At 52.9% G+C, this 21,484-nt stretch overlaps 2 protein-coding genes across 2 annotated transcripts; one reads left to right on the top strand and one right to left on the bottom strand.

Moving 5' to 3' along the window:
• The first annotated feature begins 1,111 nt into the window (after positions 1-1,111).
• GP1BA (glycoprotein Ib platelet subunit alpha) lies at positions 1,112-5,061 on the top strand. Its single transcript, XM_060281960.2, has 2 exons — positions 1,112-1,232; positions 3,710-5,061. The coding sequence occupies exon 2, from the start codon at positions 3,712-3,714 to the stop codon at positions 5,011-5,013; it is 1,302 nt and encodes a 433-aa protein (XP_060137943.1). The 5' UTR covers positions 1,112-1,232; positions 3,710-3,711; the 3' UTR covers positions 5,014-5,061.
• Positions 5,062-7,888: 2,827 nt separating this feature from the next.
• SLC25A11 (solute carrier family 25 member 11) lies at positions 7,889-18,744 on the bottom strand. The gene is made up of 8 exons (XM_035136613.3): positions 18,652-18,744; positions 16,180-16,332; positions 15,339-15,545; positions 14,343-14,433; positions 12,752-12,842; positions 12,446-12,545; positions 11,816-11,867; positions 7,889-8,535 (listed from the first exon to the last, which is right to left on the bottom strand). Exons 1-8 carry the CDS (start codon positions 18,723-18,725, stop codon positions 8,380-8,382), a joined length of 924 nt encoding a protein of 307 aa, XP_034992504.2. The 5' UTR covers positions 18,726-18,744; the 3' UTR covers positions 7,889-8,379.
• Between the last annotated feature and the right edge of the window lie 2,740 nt (positions 18,745-21,484).

Genomic DNA, 21,484 nt, shown 5'->3' with positions numbered 1-21,484 from the left:
TGGCCTTTGCAATGCCCTGGCAAATGCCTCATGGGTCTTGCCTTTCCATCTGCGGCCACCACCTCTGGATAGAATCCTAGAATTGGAAGGGGGGTCCCGCAGGGGTCATCCAGTCCAACCCCCTGCTGCAACGCAGGAATCGCACCTCGAGCACCATTGACAGAGGTCCAGCCAGCATCTCTTCAAAAACCTCCAAGGAAGGAGAGACTGCCAACTTCGAAGGTCATCTGTTCCAATGTCAAACAGCTCTTCCAATCAGAAAGTCCTTCCTCATGTTTCATGGTGATCTCCTTTCTTGTCATTTGAAGCCATGGGTTCGAGTCCTGCCCTCCAGAGCAGCAGAAGACAAGTTTGCTCCCTCTTCCATGGGAGAGCCCTTCACATAGTTGAAGATGGTTCTCATATTCCCTCCCAGACTCTTTCCAGGCTAAACATCTCCAGCTCCTTCAACCGTTCCTCATCAGGCTTAGTTTCCACACCCTTAATCCTCTTGGTCTCCCTCCTCTGCACACCTTCCAGCTTGTCAGAGTCCTTCTTAAATTGGGGCCCCCAGAATTGGACACAGTATTCCAGAAGCCCGTGTCTTTTCTTGTTTACAGTGGAATAGTTTTGAACCCCGGTGACTGGGAATCACGAGTGAGCCGGGAGCGGGGCTGCTGCTGTCTCATTCATTTCCTACTTTATTCATTTCACAAAACATATATACGCCCCTTGATTGTAATAAAATAAAAAGGACACTCATTGGAGAGGTTTGCAAAAGGAGACAAAACCAGGAAATCGAGAGGGAGAAATTCATGGCCGTCCTTTAAAAGATTAAAGCACCGAAACTATTTTACACTCAATTTTCTAAGTGACTGGGGGCAGGCTTGTCTGTTGTTAGCAGGTGCTGAAAATGCAGGGGAGGTGCCTGCTGGATCTCAAGAGGCAGGGAGTTCCACAGGCTGGCTGCTGCCACACTAAACCCCGGGTGCTGGGAGGGAGCCCTTTCTGAGGTGTGGCGACCAAGGCAGGGCACGATAATCTGACGCTGGCAGACTTCGGTTCAGTTCCTCTCCTAAGGAAAGTTCCAGTGTGTCTTTTGATCGGGGAGGGCACTGAAAGGGGCGGGCGGGCGGTGTGGACTATGTGGGTCTTCTGTTGCTCAGGGCACAGGAGATCGGGCTGTGGGTTCAAGTCAGGGTGCCAGCGAGCAAGCAAGTCTTGAGTGTGACCGGGAGAAGCACAGGAGGAAGGTAAGATTCGGGGTGTGTGGAAGACATTTATTTTTTTGCAGGGGGTCAGGGAGTTCTGCTGGCAGACCACACGGCCTGCTCTTCCTAACCCCGCCGCAATAGCAGCGGACAAGCTTTTGGATGCAACAGAATTCGTCGCCAGGCTGTAATGAGAAGGGGAAGCCATGTTCTTAGCTGTGGTGAGAAAGCTTGTGCCGCGTACCCTGGAAAATGGAGTGTTTGTGTGTTCCGAAGTCAGGATTGATTGATTGATTGATTACCCAACCTTCATCCAAGGTCCCAGGACGGGCTGCAGCATCAAAACACAATATAATTAAAAACGACTTTAAGTAACATAACAACTGCAGAAATAAGGCGCTGGAAGGGAGCCAAGGGTCATCTAGTCCAACCCCCTGCGATGCAAGAACTTGAACTAACTAAAGCATCCTTGACAGAGGGGCACCCAGCTTCCAAGGCAACAGTCCCAGCAGCCAGCGTGGCCAATGGTCAGGGATGATGGGAGTTGTAGTCCAGCGAGAGCCGGAGGAGGGGCACAAGTGGCAGAAGAGATTCATTAAACTCACCGTTGTCTCTCCTCGCCAGAAGAGGAGACTTGCTTCTCCAAGGGCAGGGATTCCCCCTTCTCCGGCTGTTGGGTTTCAAGCTTCCTGGGGCTTCCCATTGGAATTCAGAGGTAAGACCCGGAGCCTGAAGACTCTCCCCCCCCCCCCGCCTCCCCACGAGGCCAGCCTGTGTTTCTGGATCGCCCCCGAGAGGCACCTCAAAGCCATTTCCCTGCTTGGAGGGTCAAAAGCCAACCGAGCTGTCATTTGGGGCGCATCTGGACATTTGAGGTTTCATCCAGTCTAGCGAACAGCATCAGCCCAAATGAAGGTTTGCGTGGGTGTGGTGTGTGAGAGAGGGCGACAAGCAAACCACCCTAACTCAGAATCGCTTGCAGAAATGTTTGGTTGCATAGCAGGGGGCTAGACTAGATGCCCCTTGGGGGTCCCTACAAGTTCCGTGGTGTGATGGAATATAGTTCCCTCCATTGCCTGTTGGAAAACCACCTCTGAAACAGAATGCAGTTGGCTCGGGGGCTCATAGGACCCCTGCTCTGACGTCAGAGGCCCTCCCCCCCTGGCCTGCCCCTCGGGATCCTGGGTGTAGGCTGGGCGGAGGACACGGCAGTGGTGCTTCTGCAGTTGCTTGCAGGATGGAAGCCCCAGAGGCACCCCCCCAAAAGAAAGGGTCAGGGAGGAACGCACGCCTCTCTCAGCATGCAGACGTAAAGCATAAACTCTGCTGGCTTGGCTTCCCAAGGAGAAGGAACAGTATTCTGCACGTGCTCAGAGACAACCTTGTTCCTTGCTCGGCCTGTTCCAGCCTCGAGGCGACGCGCTCAAGCTCAGCAGACGCGCCATCGCTGCGCCCTTTCCCCCTGACATCCCAGAGAGCCAGTGTGGTGTAGTGGTTAAGAGCGGTAGACTCGTAATCTGGGGAACCGGGTTCGCGTCTCCGCTCCTCCACATGCAGCTGCTGGGTGACCTTGGGCTAGTCACACTTCTCTGAAGTCTCTCAGCCCCACTCACCTCACAGAGTGTTTGTTGTGGGAGAGGAAGGGAAAGGAGATTGTTAGCCGCTTTGAGACTCCTTCGGGTAGTGATAAAGCGGGATATCAAATCCAAACTCCTACTCCTCCTCCTTCTGTTTTTAGGGGGAGGGCTGTAGCTCAGCGCAAGAGCCCCTGCCTTGCATGCAGGAGGTTCAAACCCCACACTGGACAGTCACTGTTGACAACACTGAGCTTAAACCATGTATCTAAGGCAGGTATAGGCAACCTTTGACCTTCCAGATGTTTTGGCCTACAACTTCGGGTAGTGATAAAGCGGGATATCAAATCCAAACTCCTCCTCCTCCTCCTCCTCCTCCTCCTCCTCCTCCTCCTCCTCCTCCTCCTCCTCCTCCTCTTCTTCTTCTTCTTCTTCTTCTTCTTCTTCTTCTTCTTCTTCTTCTTCTTCTTCTTCTTCTTCTTCTTCTTCTTCTTCCTCAGGATCGTGGGTGCGCGCCATCGTAACGCAGACGTGTGACGTCACCTGCACATGCCTGCAAGTCGTGTGCGCGATGTCACACGCGCCGTGGGCAGGCATGTACCTGTGGCATCGCATGTCCGTGTTGCAGCGGCCAGCGGTGGCAGCTCCTCTTCCCCCTTCTCTCTGCGGCCAGCGACGCACCCTTCTCCGCGAGGCACCCTTCTTTCTGCCTGTGTCCGAGCCCCCCGCGAAAAGGGCGCCTCGCTTGCTGGATGCGGAGGGCGGAGCTGAACTGTTTCTCTCTTGGAGGCCGGACCACCGCCGCCTGCCAGCTTTGCTCCCTGACTTTCTGGGTGCCCGGCCCCCACAATATTATTATTCTGGGTGCCCAAGCAGCACCCATGGCGGCTGAGTTGGCTCCTACCGTATGTGACTGAATGCCTTCCTCTCTCCCCGCCTCCCCAGAGATGCTGCCGTGCGCCCTGAGCGTCCTTCTGGCGACCCTCGTGGCCGGAGCCCCGGACGCCGCGCCCCCCTGCGAGTCCGAGATGAACAAGATCAAGGACCTGCTCCAGGTGAGCTGCGTGGGGAAGGGGCTGAGCAGCGTCCCCGCCGGGCTGCCCAAGGACACGGGCATCTTGCTGCTGGGCTCCAACCGCCTGAGCCGCGTCTCGCTGGCCTCCTTCCAGCACCTGAGCGCTTTGGTGGAGCTCGACCTGTCCAACAACAGCCTGACCGCCCTGGACACCGGCGGCGCCTCGCTGCCCGGCCTCCAGCAGCTCGACCTGTCAGTCAACGGGCTGAAGAGCCTGCCCGCTTTCCAGGGGATGCCCGCGCTGAAGCGCCTGGCCCTGGTGCACAACGCGCTCTCGCAGCTGCCCGCGGGAGGATTCCGCGCCCTGCGCAATCTGGATGATCTGGAGCTGGAGGGCAATGGGATCCGGGATCTGCCCGAGGGAGCCTTCGAGGGGCTGGAGAAGCTGAAGGACGTGGACCTGGCCGACAACCTGCTGGAGGAGCTGCCCCGGGAGCTGCTGGCCGGGCTGGGCAACCTCGAGATCCTGCGCCTGGAGAGGAACCGGCTGAAGAGGGTGCCCGACGGCTTCTTCCCCGAGAACTACTTCGCCTACCTTTACCTGGCGGAGAACCCCTGGGTGTGCGACTGCGAGCTGGTCTACCTGCGTGACTACATCCTGGAGTACGAGACCAGCGTGTATACTCGCGTTCAAGGCCCCGGGAAGGAGATCACCGAGAACAAGCCCGAGAGCGTGGAGTGCCAGGCGCCCGCTTCCGAGAAGGGGCGCCCCGTCATGCACTTCCAGGCGCACTGCGAGGGGCCCGCGGGAGACAGCGACGGGGGCGAAGAGGGCACCTGGGGGGAGAGCCCCACGCCATTATCCACTGAGCCCCACGCCATTATCCACACGACACTGCCCTCCACGAGTGTCCGCACCACACCTTCCACCGCTCCTCCGACCACGAGTGTCCGCACCACACCCTCCACCGCTCCTCCGACCACGAGTGTCCGCACCACACCCTCCACCGCTCCTCCAACCACGAGTGTCCGCACCACACCCTCCACCGCTCCTCCAACCACGAGTGTCCGCACCACACCCTCCACCGCTCCTCCGACCACGAGTGTCCGCACCACACCCTCCACCGCTGCCCCGACCACGAGTGTCCGCAGCACACCCTCCACCGCCGCGCTAGCCACGAGTGTCCGCTCTCTTCTTTTCCTTTCTTCTGTCTTTCTTTTATTTTATTTTTAGATGATATAGCTGTTTTATTTGAGCGTTTTATAAAAAATATATATACTTTGTAATGGGTATGAACTGTTGTATATTTTGGAATAATCCTCTTTTATAAAGCCATCCAGGTTGGTGGCCTTCCCTGCCTCCAGTGGCAGGGAGTTCCATAGCTTAAATCTGCAGTGCGTGAAAAAGGATTTTGTCTGCCCGGCAGCTTCCAGCATTCAGCTTCAGGGCATGACCATGAGTTCCAGTGGGAGAAAAACATTTCTCTAGCTACTTTATCAATCCAGGCGATGCATTATTTTTATAAACTTCTAGCTTGCAGCCAGAAAAAGGGGTCAGAGGAAGTCACCCCCACTGCTTCAGATGCCTCCCTGTGAGATTCTTCATCTCAGTCATAGGTTTGAGCCCCACATTGGGTAAAAAAGGTTTCTGCATTGCAAGGGGGGAGGTTGGACTAGATGACTCTTGTGACTACTTCCAGCTCAACAATTCTAGGATTCTATAAACCCAGTGGTCTCTGACCATTTGAGAATTAACCTGTGTTTTTTAGCGGGGTCCAGCCCAGTTCTTGAACAAGACTAGATAGTAGGGGGGGGGATGGGATTACTTGGAAGGAGCAGGAATGTGCTGCAAAAGTTGTGAGAGAGGCTGAAAGGGTTTGCTTCGGTACCCCCTGGGGGAGATTTCCCTTGGCAACAGAGTGTGGGGAAATAATAGAACTGGAAGGTACCCCCAAAAGTCATCTGGTCCATCTTGTTTGATGCAGGAACCACACAACTAAAACTTCTCTGGCAGGGGGCCACCCAACGTGTTTAAAAAACCCCAACAAAGCAGAGCTCGCCACCTTCTGTGCCACCGCCAAATGGCACTGCCAGGAAGTTCTTCCTAAAGTTGTGCTGGAATCTCCTTGCCATTTGAACCCATTGCTTCAGATCCTGCCCTCTGGGCAGGGGCCGGACAGAGGTCATTGCCAGGCTCATCTGGCCTGCACCCCACATTCAGGCATGATCCCCCCACGTCACAGTGGGTGGGGAGGGGCCTCCTCTTCTTTCCCTCCCCTCGTTAAGCACCTATATATCTATATCTATAAAGGTGCTTAACGATATATATATAATGGTCTCCACTTCTTATTTGTGGCACCCGCAACATTGCTGGGTGAAGGCGAGAGGCCTTGAGCAAATGATTGAGTGCAGGGGATCCTGCGGACTTGACGCAACGGCTTCCTGGCCTCCTTGTCCAGAGAGCCCTTCGTAATGTGCAGAGCTGGAGAAAAGCAACGCTGCCTTCTGGAGATGCTTTTTCCTTTTGTCCCTGAAGGGTGAGGAAGAACGGGGGCTGAGAGAGAGGAAGAGGGGGCTGGAGCAGCGGGGTGTGTGTGTGTGCACCCTCCCATAAGAGCCCTGGGGGATCAGGTCCATCGTTCTCCTAGCCCAGGGTCCTGTTCTCACAGAAGCCAGCCAGATGCCTCAATGGGGAACCTGTATGCAGGATCCGAGCACAAGAGCAACACTCTCCCCTCCAGCGACTGGGATTCAGAAGCACCTCTTCCTGACTGTGGAGACAGAGAAATAGCCATCCTGGTTTCCGAATGTCTTGGAAGTCGAATGTTCCAGTTTTCAAAGGCCGAAAACCCAGAAGTAACTGCTTTGGTTTTCGGACGCTTTTCGGAAGTTGAACGTTCTTCCGGAACGGATTACGATCGAAAACCAAGGTACAAACTGTACTGTATTCCATCAGAGTACAGTGGTACCTTGGTTCCACTTATAGCCGCAGCCCCTTTTTTCGGTCCTTAAAATCAGTCCCAAAGCATTCACCGCAGGGCTTTCTCAGCGCAGCTTCTCAGTGCCAGTCGAAGGCACAAGGGGAGCAGGCGGGCGAGTGAGCGAAGCTGCTGTGAGCAACATAAACGTATTCATTAGTAAAAACTGTTTCCTCGCATAATAGTCGTGCACCCCTTTTTTGGAAAAGAAAAATCAGGATCTAGGAGTCCTGGTAGACCACAAACTTTACATGAGTCAGCAGTGTGATGCAGCAGCTAAAAAAGCCAATGCAATACTGGGCTGCATCAATAGGAGTATAGCATCTAGATCTAGGGAAGTAATAGTACCACTGTATTCTGCTCTGGTCAGACCTCACCTGGAGTACTGTGTCCAGTTCTGGGCACCACAGTTCAAGAAGGATACTGACAAGCTGGAACGTGTCCAGAAGAGGGCAACCAAAATGGTCGAAGGCCTGGAAACGATGCCTTATGAGGAACGGCTTAGGGAGCTGGGTATGGAGAAGAGGAGGTTAAGGGGTGATATGATAGCCATGTTCAAATATATAAAAGGATGTCATATAGAGGAGGGAGAAAGGTTGTTTTCTGCTGCTCCAGAGAAGCGGACACGGAGCAATGGATTCAAACTTCAAGAAAGAAGATTCCACCTAAACATTAGGAAGAACTTCCTGACAGTAAGAGCTGTTCGACAGTGGAATTTGCTACCAAGGAGTGTGGTGGAGTCTCCTCCTTTGGAAGTCTTTAAGCAGAGGCTTGACAGGCATATGTCAAGAATACTTTGATGGTGTTTCCTGCTTGGCAGGGGGTTGGACTGGATGGTCCTTGTGGTCTCTTCCAAATCTATGATTCTATGATTAAAAATGTGGCTGTTATGCAGTGAAATAGGGTAGCCATCGATAGCCTCCTCCTCCATGATTTGGTCCAATCTTCTTTCAAAGCCACCTGGGTCGCTGGCTGCCTCTGCCTCCTGTGGCAAGGAGTTCCACAGTTCAACTATCCGCTAGAAGGACTTCCACTTATCGGTCTTCAAACTCCCAGCATTCAGCTGGGTGCGCAACCAAGAGCACCCCCACGCCCAGACTCCGCAGAAGGACCTCACAGCAGACCAAAAAGTTTTTAAGACCATGATTGGTTTTTACTAAGTTGAAAGCAAAGTTGGGGGTGAGGGTGGGGGCGGTGGAACCATCACAGGCCACACGGCCACAACCCAGGCGGCAGTTCGGTTGGGGGGGGGAGGGAAAGGGAACGTCCCACTGGCGGCCCCCGGCCCAGAACTCCCCCCTCCCCTGGCAATAAATAATTTTAAATGCATTTTTAACCCCCCCAAAAAAACAGCGTTCTCCACCATCTGCTCCACCAGGAGGGGAGAAATCCTTCCTCATGATTGGCTAGACGTGTGTGAGAGAGAGATGGGGGGAGCAGGCCTAGACACACTCTGAAAAAATGAATTTTTTAGGGGTGGGACGAGGGAGAAGGCAGGCACCCCACCCCCTCCCTCCCCCCTCTTCACAGGTAAGGGGCTCTCGGAAGGTGCACTCATGGCACTTGAGAAAGGGGAGCTCCAGCAGTCGGGAGGGGGGTGTCTCTCCTTCGCTCCCCCAAACTCAGGCACTGAGGAAGAACTGCTTGTAGAACTTGTTCATCTGCTCCAGGAAGATGAAGGTGAGGACGGTGTGGGGCCCCAGGCGGGCGTAGTAGGGGGTGAAGCCTTTCCACAGGCTGAAGAAGCCCTCGTAGCGGATCACTTTCACCAGCACGTCCTGCAAGGCAAAGGGAGGCGGGGGTCAGGGGCAGCGATGGTGCAGTGGTTAGAGCTAGGGCCGCGGTGCAAAGGAAGCTCTCGGGGGGGGGGGGAGAGCTTGCGGGCCAGGGACTCACTCTCTCCGCATGAACCACCTTGCACTGGGTGGTGGTTGTTTTTGGGATTGAATGAGGTGGCGAGAGGTGGTACTTGACTCCTAATAAGTTAGCAAAAATTTATAGGACAAGTTCAAATATCTGCTGGAAATGTAAAGAAAAAGAAGGTGCCTTTCATCATATGTGGTGGAACTGTAAGGTAACGAAAGCTTCCTGGGAGATGATATACTGTATAATGAAATAAACTGGAACGTGTCCAGAGGAGGGCAACCAAAATGGTCAAAGGCCTGGAAACGATGCCTTATGAGGAACGGCTTAGGGAGCTGGGTATGGAGAAGAGGAGGTTAAGGGGTGATATGATAGCCATGTTCAAATATATAAAAGGATGCCATATAGAGGAGGGAGAAAGGTTGTTTTCTGCTGCTCCAGAGAAGCGGACATGGAGCAATGGATTCAAGCTACAAGAAAGAAAATTCCACCTAAACATTAGGAAGAACTTCCTGACAGTAAGAGCTGTTCGGCAGTGGAATTTGCTGCCAAGGAGTGTGGTGGAGTCTCCTTCTTTGGAGGTCTTTAAGCAGAGGCTTGACAGGCATATGTCAAGAATGCTTTGATGGTGTTTCCTGCTTGGCAGGCGGTTGGACTGGATGGCCCTTGTGGTCTCTTCCAACTCTATGATTCTATGAAATGAAGAAAATGTTTAAAATAACTTTTGTTAAAAAACCAGAAGCTTTTTCTATTAGGAATTGTAGGTACCGACATTCCAAAGAAGCAGAAAATACTTTTTATGTATGGGACAACAGGTGAACGGATGTTACTAGCCCAGAGACGGAAAGAAGGCAAAGTCCCGACCAGAGAGGAATGGCAAACTATGGACTATGCCGAAATGGCAAAACTGACCAGAAAGCTCAGGAACCCAGAGGACAAAAACTTTTAAAAAGAAGGGGGGGAAATTATAATTTATTTAGGAGACCACTGCAAGCAGATGGAAACTTTGGCAGGATTTTGACCTCACTTGTCATCTAACAAACAATATGTATAATGTGGATGGATACAAAATATAGATTGTGGGATAATATGCAGTTGTCAGTGTTAACAATAAGGCCCATGGAGGGGATTGGGGGTGAGTCTTGAGATTCAGAGTAATCTCCATATACGGATAGGCATTTGGATTGTTGTAAGTTTGCATTTGCAAAATCAAATAAAAATGATTTCAAAAACAAAAAAATGAACGAGGTGTGGAGAGCCATGCGATGATGCCCCCCTTGCACCCCCTGGGGAGAAAAAGGTTGGGTGCAAATGGGATAAGAAGCAAGAGGATGGCGGAACAGGCCGGCGCAAAAGGGCTTCCGCTGGGATGCCTCCCATGCAGGGGGTTGGACTGGAAGACCCCTGGAGGTATGAAGAGAGACAAGATGGAGGCGTTTGGGAAGGAATCATGGGCACCGAGAGAGCTGGGGGAAGACAACTGACTTAATAGGAAGAGTGGCTGTGCTCCCTGGGCCTGACCTGTTCCACTTCTTTCCATAAAGAGAATTTCACCGGCCTTCTGTGATTTATTGCTTTACCGCTGGCAGTGGGGTGTCTGGGGGGCAGATATAACAGTGGGGACCACCCATGGGAGGGCAGGGGAGGCCTGAGTGGGTCAGCACCCACCCCCGGTGCAAACCTAGCTCTCCAAGAAGGGGAAGAGCGACCAGCCGCTTGGACTTTGGCCTCTTCTCTCCTCCGGCAAAACGAGACGCACCGGAAGCCGGCGGGGCAAAGTCCCGGGCCAAGAGAGGTCTGTTCTGTTTTGTCCCTGCCAAACAGCCCCCTCCAAATCGGCTGCGGCGAGAAGCGAAACGCCTCTCCGAGGGCAAGAGAAGGGAGGCCGCCACTGGCCCCCACCACTGGCGGAGCAGTGAAGAATGTAAGCGAAACCCTGCAGGATCCAACCATTGGTCCACCCAGCCCAGCGTCTGGTTCCCACTGTGGCTGACCAGATGCCCCCAAGGGAAATCCAGGAGTAGGACCCCTCTTCACTCCTGCCTGCAGACTGTCTGGCCAAAGTGGTACATGCTCTGGTTATCTCCCGCTTAGACTACTGCAATGCGCTCTACGTGGGGCTACCTTTGAAGGTGACTCGGAAACTACAACTGATCCAGAATGCGGCAGCTAAAGTGGTGACTGGGAGCGGTTGCCGAGACCACATAACACCAGTCCTGAAAGACCTACATTGGCTCCCAGTACGTTTCCGAGCACAATTCAAAGTGTTGGTGCTGACCTTTAAAGCCCTAAACGGCCTCTGCCTAGTATACCTAAAGGAGCGTCTCCACCCCCATCATTCTGCCCGGACACTGAGGTCCAGCACCGAGGGCCTTCTGGCGGTTCCCTCCCTGCGAGAAGCCAAGTTACAGGGAACCAGGCAGAGGGCCTTCTTGGTGGTGGTGCCCACCCTGTGGAATGCCCTCCCATCAGATGTCAAGGAAATAAAACAGCCAGCTGACTTTTAGAAGACATCCGAAAGCAGCCCTGTTTAGGGAAGTTTTTAATGTTTTATTGTATTTTTAATATTTTGTTGGAAGCCGCCCAGAGTGGCTAGGGAAACCTAGCCAGATGGGCGGGGTATAAATAATAAATTTTATTATTATTATTATTATTATTATCATTATTATTATTATTATTATTATTATTATTATTTCCAGCAAATGGCGTTCGGAAACATTGCTGCCTCCAACTGGGAAGGGAGAGCATAGGTTAGGAGCCCTCCGTGGGTTTTTCAAGCAAGGAAACAGGCGAGGGAGGGAGGGAAGAAAGCTCCTCCCGCTCTTCATACTCTGGGCTCTGTGATCAGGGCCCTTGGCTGGGAAGGCAAAGTCCTCCTCCGAAGGGAGAGGGGGCCTGGGGTCTAAAGTCTTCTCCCCCCCCCCTTCCCGAAGAGAAGAAGCAGGAAGCAGCTTCCCCCGGCTAGCCAGGGACTGCAGGCGCTGGGCTTGGCTCTGGCGTAGGGAATGAGGGAAGCTGTGGGGAGAGGCAGGGGAGCCAGAGTGTGAACCCAGACTTCCTCAAACTGACTTTGTGCATCCTTGAGGACTAGAAACCTCTTTCCCCCGAATGCCAAACCCCACGGAGGCTTCCGTGCTTCCCTGACTGGGGTGGGGAAGAGAGAAGAGGCAGGATCCCCTCCCGGCCTGCACTCACCAGCCCATTCCGGTACTCCGGCTTCCCGTCAATCATCCGCATGTTCTGGATCCTGGAAGGGGAAATGCAAAAAAAGGGGGTATTTGCGCACCCCATGCTGCTGAAGCCGCTTCCGGCCAGTGCAGGGTAGCTGTGGGAGTGTTGGACTAGGACCTGGGGGGAGAGGCTGGGGTTCAAATCCTCCACTCGGGCATGGAGCTCGCTTGGGTATGACCTTAGGGGCCAGCCACTGATGCTTCTCAGCCTGGCCTACCTCGCAAGGCTGTTGTGGGGATTAAACGAGGACTCACCTTGAACTCCTTGGAGGAAAAGGTGGTTTAAATGCCATAAATAAATTAGAAACAAATTGCCTATTTGGCACCTGTCTCTGGCACCTATCTCTTCTTGCCTTTTGTCTCCCTACCCTGTAACTGATTGTGCTCAATTGTTTTCGTTTCTCTTGTGGAAATGTTGGGAATGTTCTGCTTGTTATGCATTTAATAAAATAGCATGTATTTATTTATTTTTACAAAGAAGAGGCTCAATCCCAGGCTGCCCCCTCCCTCCCTGACCTCACTCCCACCCCCCAAAGGCTGCTCTTCCTTCCTTCCACCCCCCAGCAGACACAAGACCCACTTCCTGCTCTCTGACCTGGTCTTGGCAATATCCACCGGCATGGAGGCTGCAGTCGTCACCAAACCACTGATCATACTGGCACAGAAGTGGCACAAGATGTTGTCCCGGAAATAACCTGCGGACGAGGCGGAGAAAGTTACGGCTGCAGCTGCCGCCATCGCCTCTGGAACCACCCCCTCAATCCCTCTGGGAGCCCTCAAGCCCTACAGGAAAGAGGGTGGCAGACCTTGCAGGGGCCTGACTGGGATGGCCGAGCGGACAGACACCCCTCCAGGCCTTCCTCGCCCTCAACTGGGACACCATACCTGGAGCATCGCTTACCTGAATCAAGGAGGAACTGCTTGGACTGGGAGTAGGAGGCCAGCTGGGCTGCGTTGACAACGACGGCTCTGGCCATGGTGGGGACGCAGCCCTGTGGGATGGAGGAGAACAGCAGCCATTAGAAGCAGCCATCACTGCTTCACGTGCCCCCCCCCCCCAAGGAAGGGAAGAGGGGCTCTGGCCTCACAGTGAAGGAGCAAAATAAAAAAATTCCTTCCAGCAGCACCTTAAAGACCAACTAAGTTTTTTATTTTGGTATGAGCTTTTGTGTACACGCACACTTCTTCAAATTCTTCAGATCTGCGAAGGAGCAGCTACTCAGATCAGCGGCCAGGAAGGGCAGAGGGCAGACCAGCCAGACCACTGGGTCCATCTAGATTAGTGCTGCCTACACCAACCGGCAGCAGCGGCTCTCCAAGGTTTCAGGGAGGAAGCCTCTCTGCCAGCCCCGAGCGCAGGTGCCGTTAAGAGATTGAACCCAGAGCTGGCTGAGCTGTGGGCTCTTCCCCTCCTGGGTTGGCAGCCCCCAGGCGGTTCCAAGAAGGGGCGAAAGGTGGAGGCTGGGCAGCCAAGGCCAGCCTTGTGTCCAGGAGTGGGCAAAGCCAGGCCGGAGGGATGGGAACCCAGAAGAGTCTGCCGGCGTCTAAGGTGCCGCAGGGCCCTCTTCGATGGGTTTTCTTTTTGCAGAGAGACTAGCCTGGCTGCAGCTACCTCAAACCCGGCCAGATCCTCCCCAGAGCTGCTCTCTTAAAACGGATGCTGGAGATCAGCAGGAGGAAACCCCTCGCCCTGGCAGAGGCTTAGCTCTGTTTCATCCAGAGGCACAGTGGAGCCGCTCTGTGTTTTGGGGCGAGGAGGCCACCGGCTGCCTTAGCAGAGCCCAGAATTAAGGCAAGAGCGAGCTGTTTTTCCAGGCCTGACAGGGAGACCCCCCCTCCTTATTCCCCCCAACACACAAGTAAGCTAAAGTGGAAAGACACTTGGAAAATGCAATGGGGGAGACGAGAGGAGAGGTGGCAGGAACAGCAGCCCCCACCCGATACAGTGGAACCTCGGAAGTAGAATGCAATCCATTCCGGAAGGACATTCGACTTCTGAAATGTTCGAATTCCGAGGCTTCTTTGACAGCTAGGCTTTTTGCAGATCAGAAGCCGCATCAGACGTTCGGGTTCCAAGGAATGTTCCGGAACACTTCCGGGTTTTTGACATTTGGGAGCCAAAAGGTTCGGGAACGGAGCAGTTCGAGAACTGAGGTTCCACTGTACCTTGCCAAGGGAAGTCGCACTTCAAGCACATTTCAAGCAAGGGAAGTCGCATTTCAAGTGTGATTTGTCCTTAATAGAAAAAGCAGGAAGATTCTTTTCTTTCCGTTCCATTATCGGCATCAGAGAGGCATGCAAAAAGAGCAATTCTCAAGCTCGCCTCTGTGCGTACTCGCAAATGAACGAGAGCCCATTCCTCTGCTGTAATAAACTAATGAAACTGCAGAAGAGGCCCGACCCTCCTTGTTGGGTGAGACTTGAGCAATCGCAGGGGGCAAAGTCGAGACTCCCCCCCCCCCAAGCCCACCCCTCTTCCTAAAGAGTCGTACCCTCCAGAGCGTGGGAACCCCCTCCTCGCGGGTTATCCGCAGAAGCGCGTTGAAGACGTTTGTGTAGCCCCTCCTTTGGTCAGGAGGCAACCTGGAGCAGAGAGGAAAGAAGACGAAGAAAGAGAGAAGACGTGAGAAAGAGAGAGAACAGGCCCAGATCTTCCCAACCAGAACCAGCCTGCATTTTTGGCATTCCTTTATCACATGCCCAACGGAGCCTTCGTTTCCAAGACAAGCCGGCCAAATCCAGGACCGGACTCGATCCTCAGATAACATTCTTTGCTTGGACTGTTTCCAGCTTTTCTTAGGGCAAACTCCTTGAAATCAGCACACAGACAAGAACACTTTTCAAATGTCAAAAATGTCTTCTTCCCAATTGCTGGAGGCACTGCAGTAAACCTGGCACGTTTGTGGCAGGAAAGTAAGTCGCTGTAAGGTTTCGGGGACCTGGTTTCAACAGAAACGATAAATGTTCCTAAAGGATCTCCCAAAATTAAAGTTACTGAGTATTTTTCGTGATACCAATGTCCTATTGTCCAAAGAATTAGTCTCCTATATGATCTTGACAGCACAACTAATAGTTGCAACTGAAAGGGAAACAGCCCCAAATCTTACATTGGAAGCTTGGTGCTATAAAGAAGAAATTTATACAAGGACCAAAACCTCCAGACACTTTCAATGTGATTTGGCATTCTTTCAGGACCCTCGCCAGAACCCTGGCATGTGTCTCTGGAGCAAAACTGGATCAGAGAATGCCGAGTGTCTTTACTTGGACTCCGGTTCTTTCAACCCTGAACTCATCTGCCTGCAAATCTTCTATGTTTGTTCACCCGCTGTTCTAACCGTTCTCTCTTGTTTTATGTACGTTGAAAAACGGAACCGAAATTATTTGCCCAAACAGAAAAGAGAATGGCCTGCATTTCGCCGGCAGCACAAGGCCAAAAAAGATGGAGGCGGCGGCACCCACTTCTGGCACAGGGGGTCTCCCCCACCCACCTGCCGTCGGCCGTCATGCGGATGAGCGCCACCTCGGCAGGCGTGCCCACAAAGGCCCCGATGGCGCCCGCTGTCATCCCGATCACGGCCTTCATGAAGAAGTTGGGGGGCGTCCCGTCGGAGGAGGTGAGCTTCTCAAAGAGGATGGTGTAGATGCCCAGGCGGGTGGTGGTGTAGGTGGCCTGGCGGAGGAGGCCAGCAGAGAGCCTGCCAAGAGAGAGGGGGGACGCAGGGGAAACCCCCAGACTGAGAACCAGAGCTAACGGAGCCCCTCCTGCCACCCAAAGCGACACATGCCTCTCGCTGGCACTGAACGGGTTTGCGGCTGCAGCGCTCCGATTCTTCCAGGCTGCGCATTCTGAGCCGTGTTGACGCTCCAGGGTCAACTTGAACAAATAATAATGATGATAGTAATTTTAGTGTTTATATGCTGCTCATCTGAATGGGTTGCCCCACTCTGAGCGGTTCCCAACAAAATATTAAAAACAAGATAAAACCCCAAACATTAAAAACTTCCCTGTAAAGGGCTGTCTTCAGATGTCTTCTAAAAGTCATAGTTTATCTGTTTGACATCTGGTGGGGGTGCCATCGCTATCGAGAAGGTTGTGGGGCTACGCACCACCCAAATAAACAGGGGAGTCGGCAGCTCAGCCCCCAAATGGAAACCAGGCCCTCAATATGTCCTGCCAGGGACAGCCTTCAAGGGAGGGAGGGACAGAAGGAAGGAGGAATTGTGCTGCCGGTATATGAATTGAATAACCACCTGTTCTGTAGCCAAGTGCCCCTGCCAACCCCCCGCTTCCTCTCTCTTCTCACACACAAAGCAATCCCCCAAACTTACCCAGTGTAGATGCCCCGCACACCCTCCTTGCGGAGGATGCTGCCCACAGCATGGAAGCTGGTCTTGTACTCCTTCGTCTTGGCGCCTTCGCCGCTCAGCTGCATCCGGTTCTTCACCAGGTCCAGGGGTTGCACAAACACAGTGGCCGCCATGCTGGGGGGGGTGGAGAGAGAGAGAGAGAGAGAAGGGGCAGGAGGTCACTTGAGGGCTGGGGGAGAACTGTATCTGTGAAGCTGAGCAAACTCTCAAAATGTGTAAGAGATTTACCATCTCAAAGGAATGGCCAGGCTACCGAGAAAATGCAATCAAGTAAGGCATAATAATGGTATCCTGGCAGACAGGAGAGAAGCAACACTTTCAAATTTCTGCTGGAGACTGCCTCCTTCTGCGATGTATGTTTGGGGGGTGGTCTTGGGCCACGGGGTGGGCAATTTCAAAAGTCACTATAGAGGCTTGTGCACCATTGTCTCTCCTACCTGCTTGCAAGGAGAGGAGGGAACTCTGTTGCAACAGAAAAATAAAGATCTGCCTTGCTTTCTCTGGATCTTGCCTCCATCCATTCATCTCTGACTGACCATGGACTTTGGTCAAACCCCCTATTTTTTCTATAGCAACTTTTCTCCCAAACAAGGCAGCCTTTCCTTTCCTCCTCTCCGCAGGGCACTCGGGAGGACAGGTAGCATTGGAAATATTTCCCATGTCCCACTCAGGATTCAAATGCCGAAGCACTCCCCCTCCACCCCACTTCAGATCCTTCCTGAAGCCTAAGTAAGCCAGATTCCTTCTGTGTCCCTTTCCCCAAGGCAGCCTAAATCTGCTTCACCCCCCCCCCCTCAGTTACATAAGAGGCTTTAGGGTGGCAAGGAAAGCACCCCAGGAGCTGGAGACCATTCCCCCAAACCCTTTCTTTGCCATACCTCTTCCTCCTCTCCCCAGCTGTCGCCCTGTGAGACACTCCGATATTTGACCAGAGGGGAGCAGTTGGCATTCCATCGCCCCTTCCCCTGACTCGGTTTAATCCCTTGCTTGGCACGTAAGCGGATTAGCAGTTCTGGCAGCACAATAAGCACCACTCCGAACACAGAGTGTAGCTCAGCCCTGGATCACTGAATCGTAGAATCATCATCGGATGATCGTAGAATCATCTAGTCCAGGGGTGGCCAACTCCCAAGAGACTGCGATCTACTCACAGAGTTAAAAACTGGCAGTGATCTACCCCCTTTTGGGGGGTTCAGGTCAAGGTTGTAGAACTTTTTCTATGAAGGAAAGCCCTTTTTTTGGTGTTCAGGTTGAAGTTACAGGTAGGTAGCCGTGTTGGTCTGGGTCAGTAGCACCTTAAAATTCCTTCAGTAGCACCTTAAAGACCAACTAAGTTTTTATTTTGGTATGAGCTTTCGTGTGTACCTGTTGGACATGCCTGATCTAACCCATGCCCCCTACAATGCAGGAATCGCAGCTAAAGCATCCCTTAGCTCCATAGGCAGAGCACGAGACTCTTAATCTCAGGGTCGTGGGTTCAAGAGCCACGTTGGGCGAAACGATTCCTGCACTGGAACTGCACAGGGTTGGACCACATGACCCTCGTGGCCCCTTGCAACTCTATAATTCTATGAGCGGGTGGCCTCTCCTTGAAAACAGCAAAGGAGCGTCCACCACCTTCCAAAGCCAACATTTCCAGTGCTGTCAGAAAGTTCTTCCTGGTGTTTAGTCGGGATCTCCTTTCTTGTCACTTGAAGCCATGGGTTCGAGTCCGACCCTCCAGAGCAGCAGAAAACAAGCTTGCTCCCTCTTCCACGTGACAGTCCTTGAGATGTTTCAGGCTTAGTTTCCGGACCCTTCGTCATCTTGGTCTCCCTCCTCTGCACACCTTCCAGCTTCTCAACATCCTTCTTAAATTGTGGTGCTCAGAATTGGACACAGTATTCCAAATGTGGTTTGACCAAAGCAGAAGAGAGTGGGACTATAGACTTCCCTTGATCCGGACACTAGACTTCTGAGGATGCAGCCTAGAATAGCATTAGCCTTTTTTGCTGCCGCATCCCCCTGTGGCTTCAGGTTCAGCTCGTGGTCCCCCTCTTGACTCTTCCCCTAGGTGCTGCTGCTGCTGCCCAGCCCGCAGTCCCCATCCCATAGTTAGCAGATCCTTTCCCTTCGTTGTGGTGCCAATTGCCTGGAGGGCCACAGGTTGGGAGAAGGGGGTGCCTTTGGGGCTGGGGGAGCCCCCCATTGCTCGTGAGCCTTTGCGGCAGCAAAAAAACACCACGCCGTTTCCCTCCCAGGTGCCTCGTACTACAACTCCCAGCAGGTGGGAACTGTAGTACGAGGTGCCTGCAGGGTCCCAGAAGGGCGGAGCCTGGGCCTTTGGGTCAGGGGGGGGGGAGAGACCCCATTACCCGTGAGCCCTTGCGGCCGCAAGCGGGTGCGCGCGCAAGCGGGCATGGGGGTGGTCGGGGGTCGCGAGGCGGCTCTTACCCAGCGAGACCCCCGAAGAGGAACTTGACGGACTTGGGCGACGTTTTGGGCTTGCCGGGTCCCGACGCCGCCATGACGGCTCCGCTCGCGCCGGGACCAAGGTGACTCCGGCGGGCGAGAGCGAGGGGAGCCGGAAGGAGCCAATGGCTGCGTGCCGAGAGGGGCTTCCGGGGCGGGACTTCCACCTCGGAGGAGGAGATGGGGATGGGGAGAGGGAGGCGCCTGCGCAGTAGGCCTCGTGAAGCCACAGGGAGGGTGGGCAAAAGGAGGGCGAGGCGCTGGGCCAATCGGAGCCTTCCTTGGCGAGGAGGCCCGTGTGGGACTACAGCTCCCATCAGCCCCCGCAGCAGGCGCGCAGGCGCAGCTCGGAGAGAGGGCGGCGAACTTTAGCTGAGCCGGGTAAATGAATTGACCCGGATTCGTCCGCGTAAAGAATTGGGAAGGCAGCGAGGGAATCGATTGACTCAGACAAATATGTACCGTAATACATTCATTCCTAGGACACACCTACACACACACACACACACACACACACTCTGCTTTTTTCTGGGGGGGGCCGCTGGGGGGCGCATACCCCTAAACATTTTGTGAATACTTACTTTTGTCCATTTACTGTATTTATTTTTCCCAATTAGAACTATAAAATGATGATTTTCTTGAGTCAAAATGAGAGTACCACTAAACATTTTTTAAGGAAAAAAGCACTGTGTGTGTGTTTTAAAAATAAAAATAAATTTCTGATGTTGCCACCCATCCTGGGGCCTTAGGGTGAAAGGCAACGAGATGGATTCTGCTATGGAAAAATTAATCAGCGATTTTTTAGAATAATAGGATGGTAAAGTTGGAAGGGACCCAGAGGGTCATTTAGCCCAACCCCCTGCCATGCAGGAATATTTTTGCCCCACGTGGGTGCAAACCGGATTAAGGTTTGATGAGGACCTAAGCTACTGAAGGTAATGGGGCCCTTTATATGTCCAGCTGTCCTTTGTCAACAACACATTGTCACTGTTTTTTGTGTTGAAAATATGCTATACTGTATGGTAATTTATGGACCTCATAGGTGTTGTTGTTGTTTAGTCGTGTCCGACTCTTCGTGACCCCATGGACCATAGCACGCCAGGCACTCCTGTCTTGCACTGCCTCCCGCAGTTTGGTCAAACTCATGTTGGTAGCTTCGAGAACACTGTCCAACCATCTTGTCCTCTGTCGTCCCCTTCTCCTAGTGCCCTCAATCTTTCCCAACATCAGGGTCTTTTCCAGGGAGTCTTCTCTTCTCATGAGGTGGCCAAAGTATTGGATCCTCAGCTTCACGATCTGTCCTTCCAGGGAGCACTCGGGGCTGATTTCCTTAAGAATGGATAGGTTTGATCTTCTAGCAGTCCATGGGACTCTCAAGAGTCTCCTCCAGCACCATAATTCAAAAGCATCAATTCTTCGGCGATCAGCCTTCTTTATGGACCTCATAGGTACCTCATAGGTACCTCAAGCCATTTGCCCATGTTGCCCTGCAACCAGTCCATGCAGAATGTAGGCACCCTATTTACAGTATAGGTAAAGGTAAAGGGACCCCTGACCATTAGGTCCAGTCGTTACCGACTCTGGGGTTGCACGCTCATCTCGCATTATTGGCCGAGGGAGCCGGCGTATAGCTTCCAGGTCATGTGGCCAGCATGACAAAGCCGCTTCTGGCAAACCAGAGCAGCACACGGAAACGCCGTTTACCTTCCTGCTGTAGCGGTTCCTACAGGGTTCCTACAGGGATTCCTACAACATCCCTAAAACAGGGTTCCTACAGGGATTCGAACCGCCGACCTTCTGATCAGTAAGCCCTAGGCTCAGTGGTTTAACCACAGCGCCACCTGGGTCCTAACCCTTTCTATGCCCTACAGTATAGAAAGGAGCAAACCAGGGATATTTTAGGGAGCAGGCTAGCAGGCAGGACCCATGACTTACATCCTAGAAGCCTACACAAAACAAAACTCTACTGCTGCATGCAGATTTTATTTTTTATCTTTTATTTTGGAAATGTACATCCAGGTTTTTTTCCTTTAATTTTTTTTTGGGGGCCCCCAAGAGAGTGGGGCCCTAAGCTATGGCTTGTTGAGCTTATACGTAAATCCAGCACTGAGTGGGCGTCGAACCCACGACCCTGAGATGAAGAATCTAATGCTCTACCCACCCTGAGCTATCCCAACCTGCTTTGATAGCCTCTTGTGCAAAGGTAGGGGAGCTCTTCACCTGCTGGACACCTGCCTGCTGGGGAGGGCAGCTTCAAAAGGGGCCAGTGCTGGGTGCCAGGGGGCAGCCTCGACTCAGGGGAAAGGCGAGATCAGGTGCTGTTTGGGGGCTGTTGGAAATGTGCATCCAAGTCTCCTGGATGACACCCACCCCCCACCCTGCTGGATTACCCAATAGGCAGAGATTCAGCACGGGCTGAGCATCACCAGAAAAGTAGCACCCCCCATGAAGAAACAAACTAAAAAACAGGACAGATTTGATTCATTTCCCCACCCTCCAATAATGTGCTTTGAAGCGGAGGTAATTTCCCCATCAGGGGAAGTAGCTATTTTTAATCTCCGCATGCATATAAGTTTTGCATCATTTTGGGGGGAAATAGAATGTTAGCTTGTGGTTTCGTATTGTTTTTATTTTGCATGACCTAAACTCTTTTATTATTATCATCATTAATTGCATTTATATCCCACCTTTGGGACGCGGGTCGCGCTGTGGGTTAAACCACTGAGCCTAGGGCTTGCTGATCAGAAGGTCGGCAGTTCGAATCTTCGGGATGGGGTGAGCTCCTGTCGCTCAGTCCCTGCTCCTGCCAACCTAG

The sequence above is a fragment of the Zootoca vivipara genome, chromosome 12 (assembly GCF_965207765.1).
Source record: "Zootoca vivipara chromosome 12, rZooViv2.hap1.1, whole genome shotgun sequence".
Taxonomy (NCBI): Eukaryota; Metazoa; Chordata; class Lepidosauria; order Squamata; family Lacertidae; genus Zootoca; species Zootoca vivipara.
This window is presented reverse-complemented; position numbering and strand designations above follow the sequence as displayed.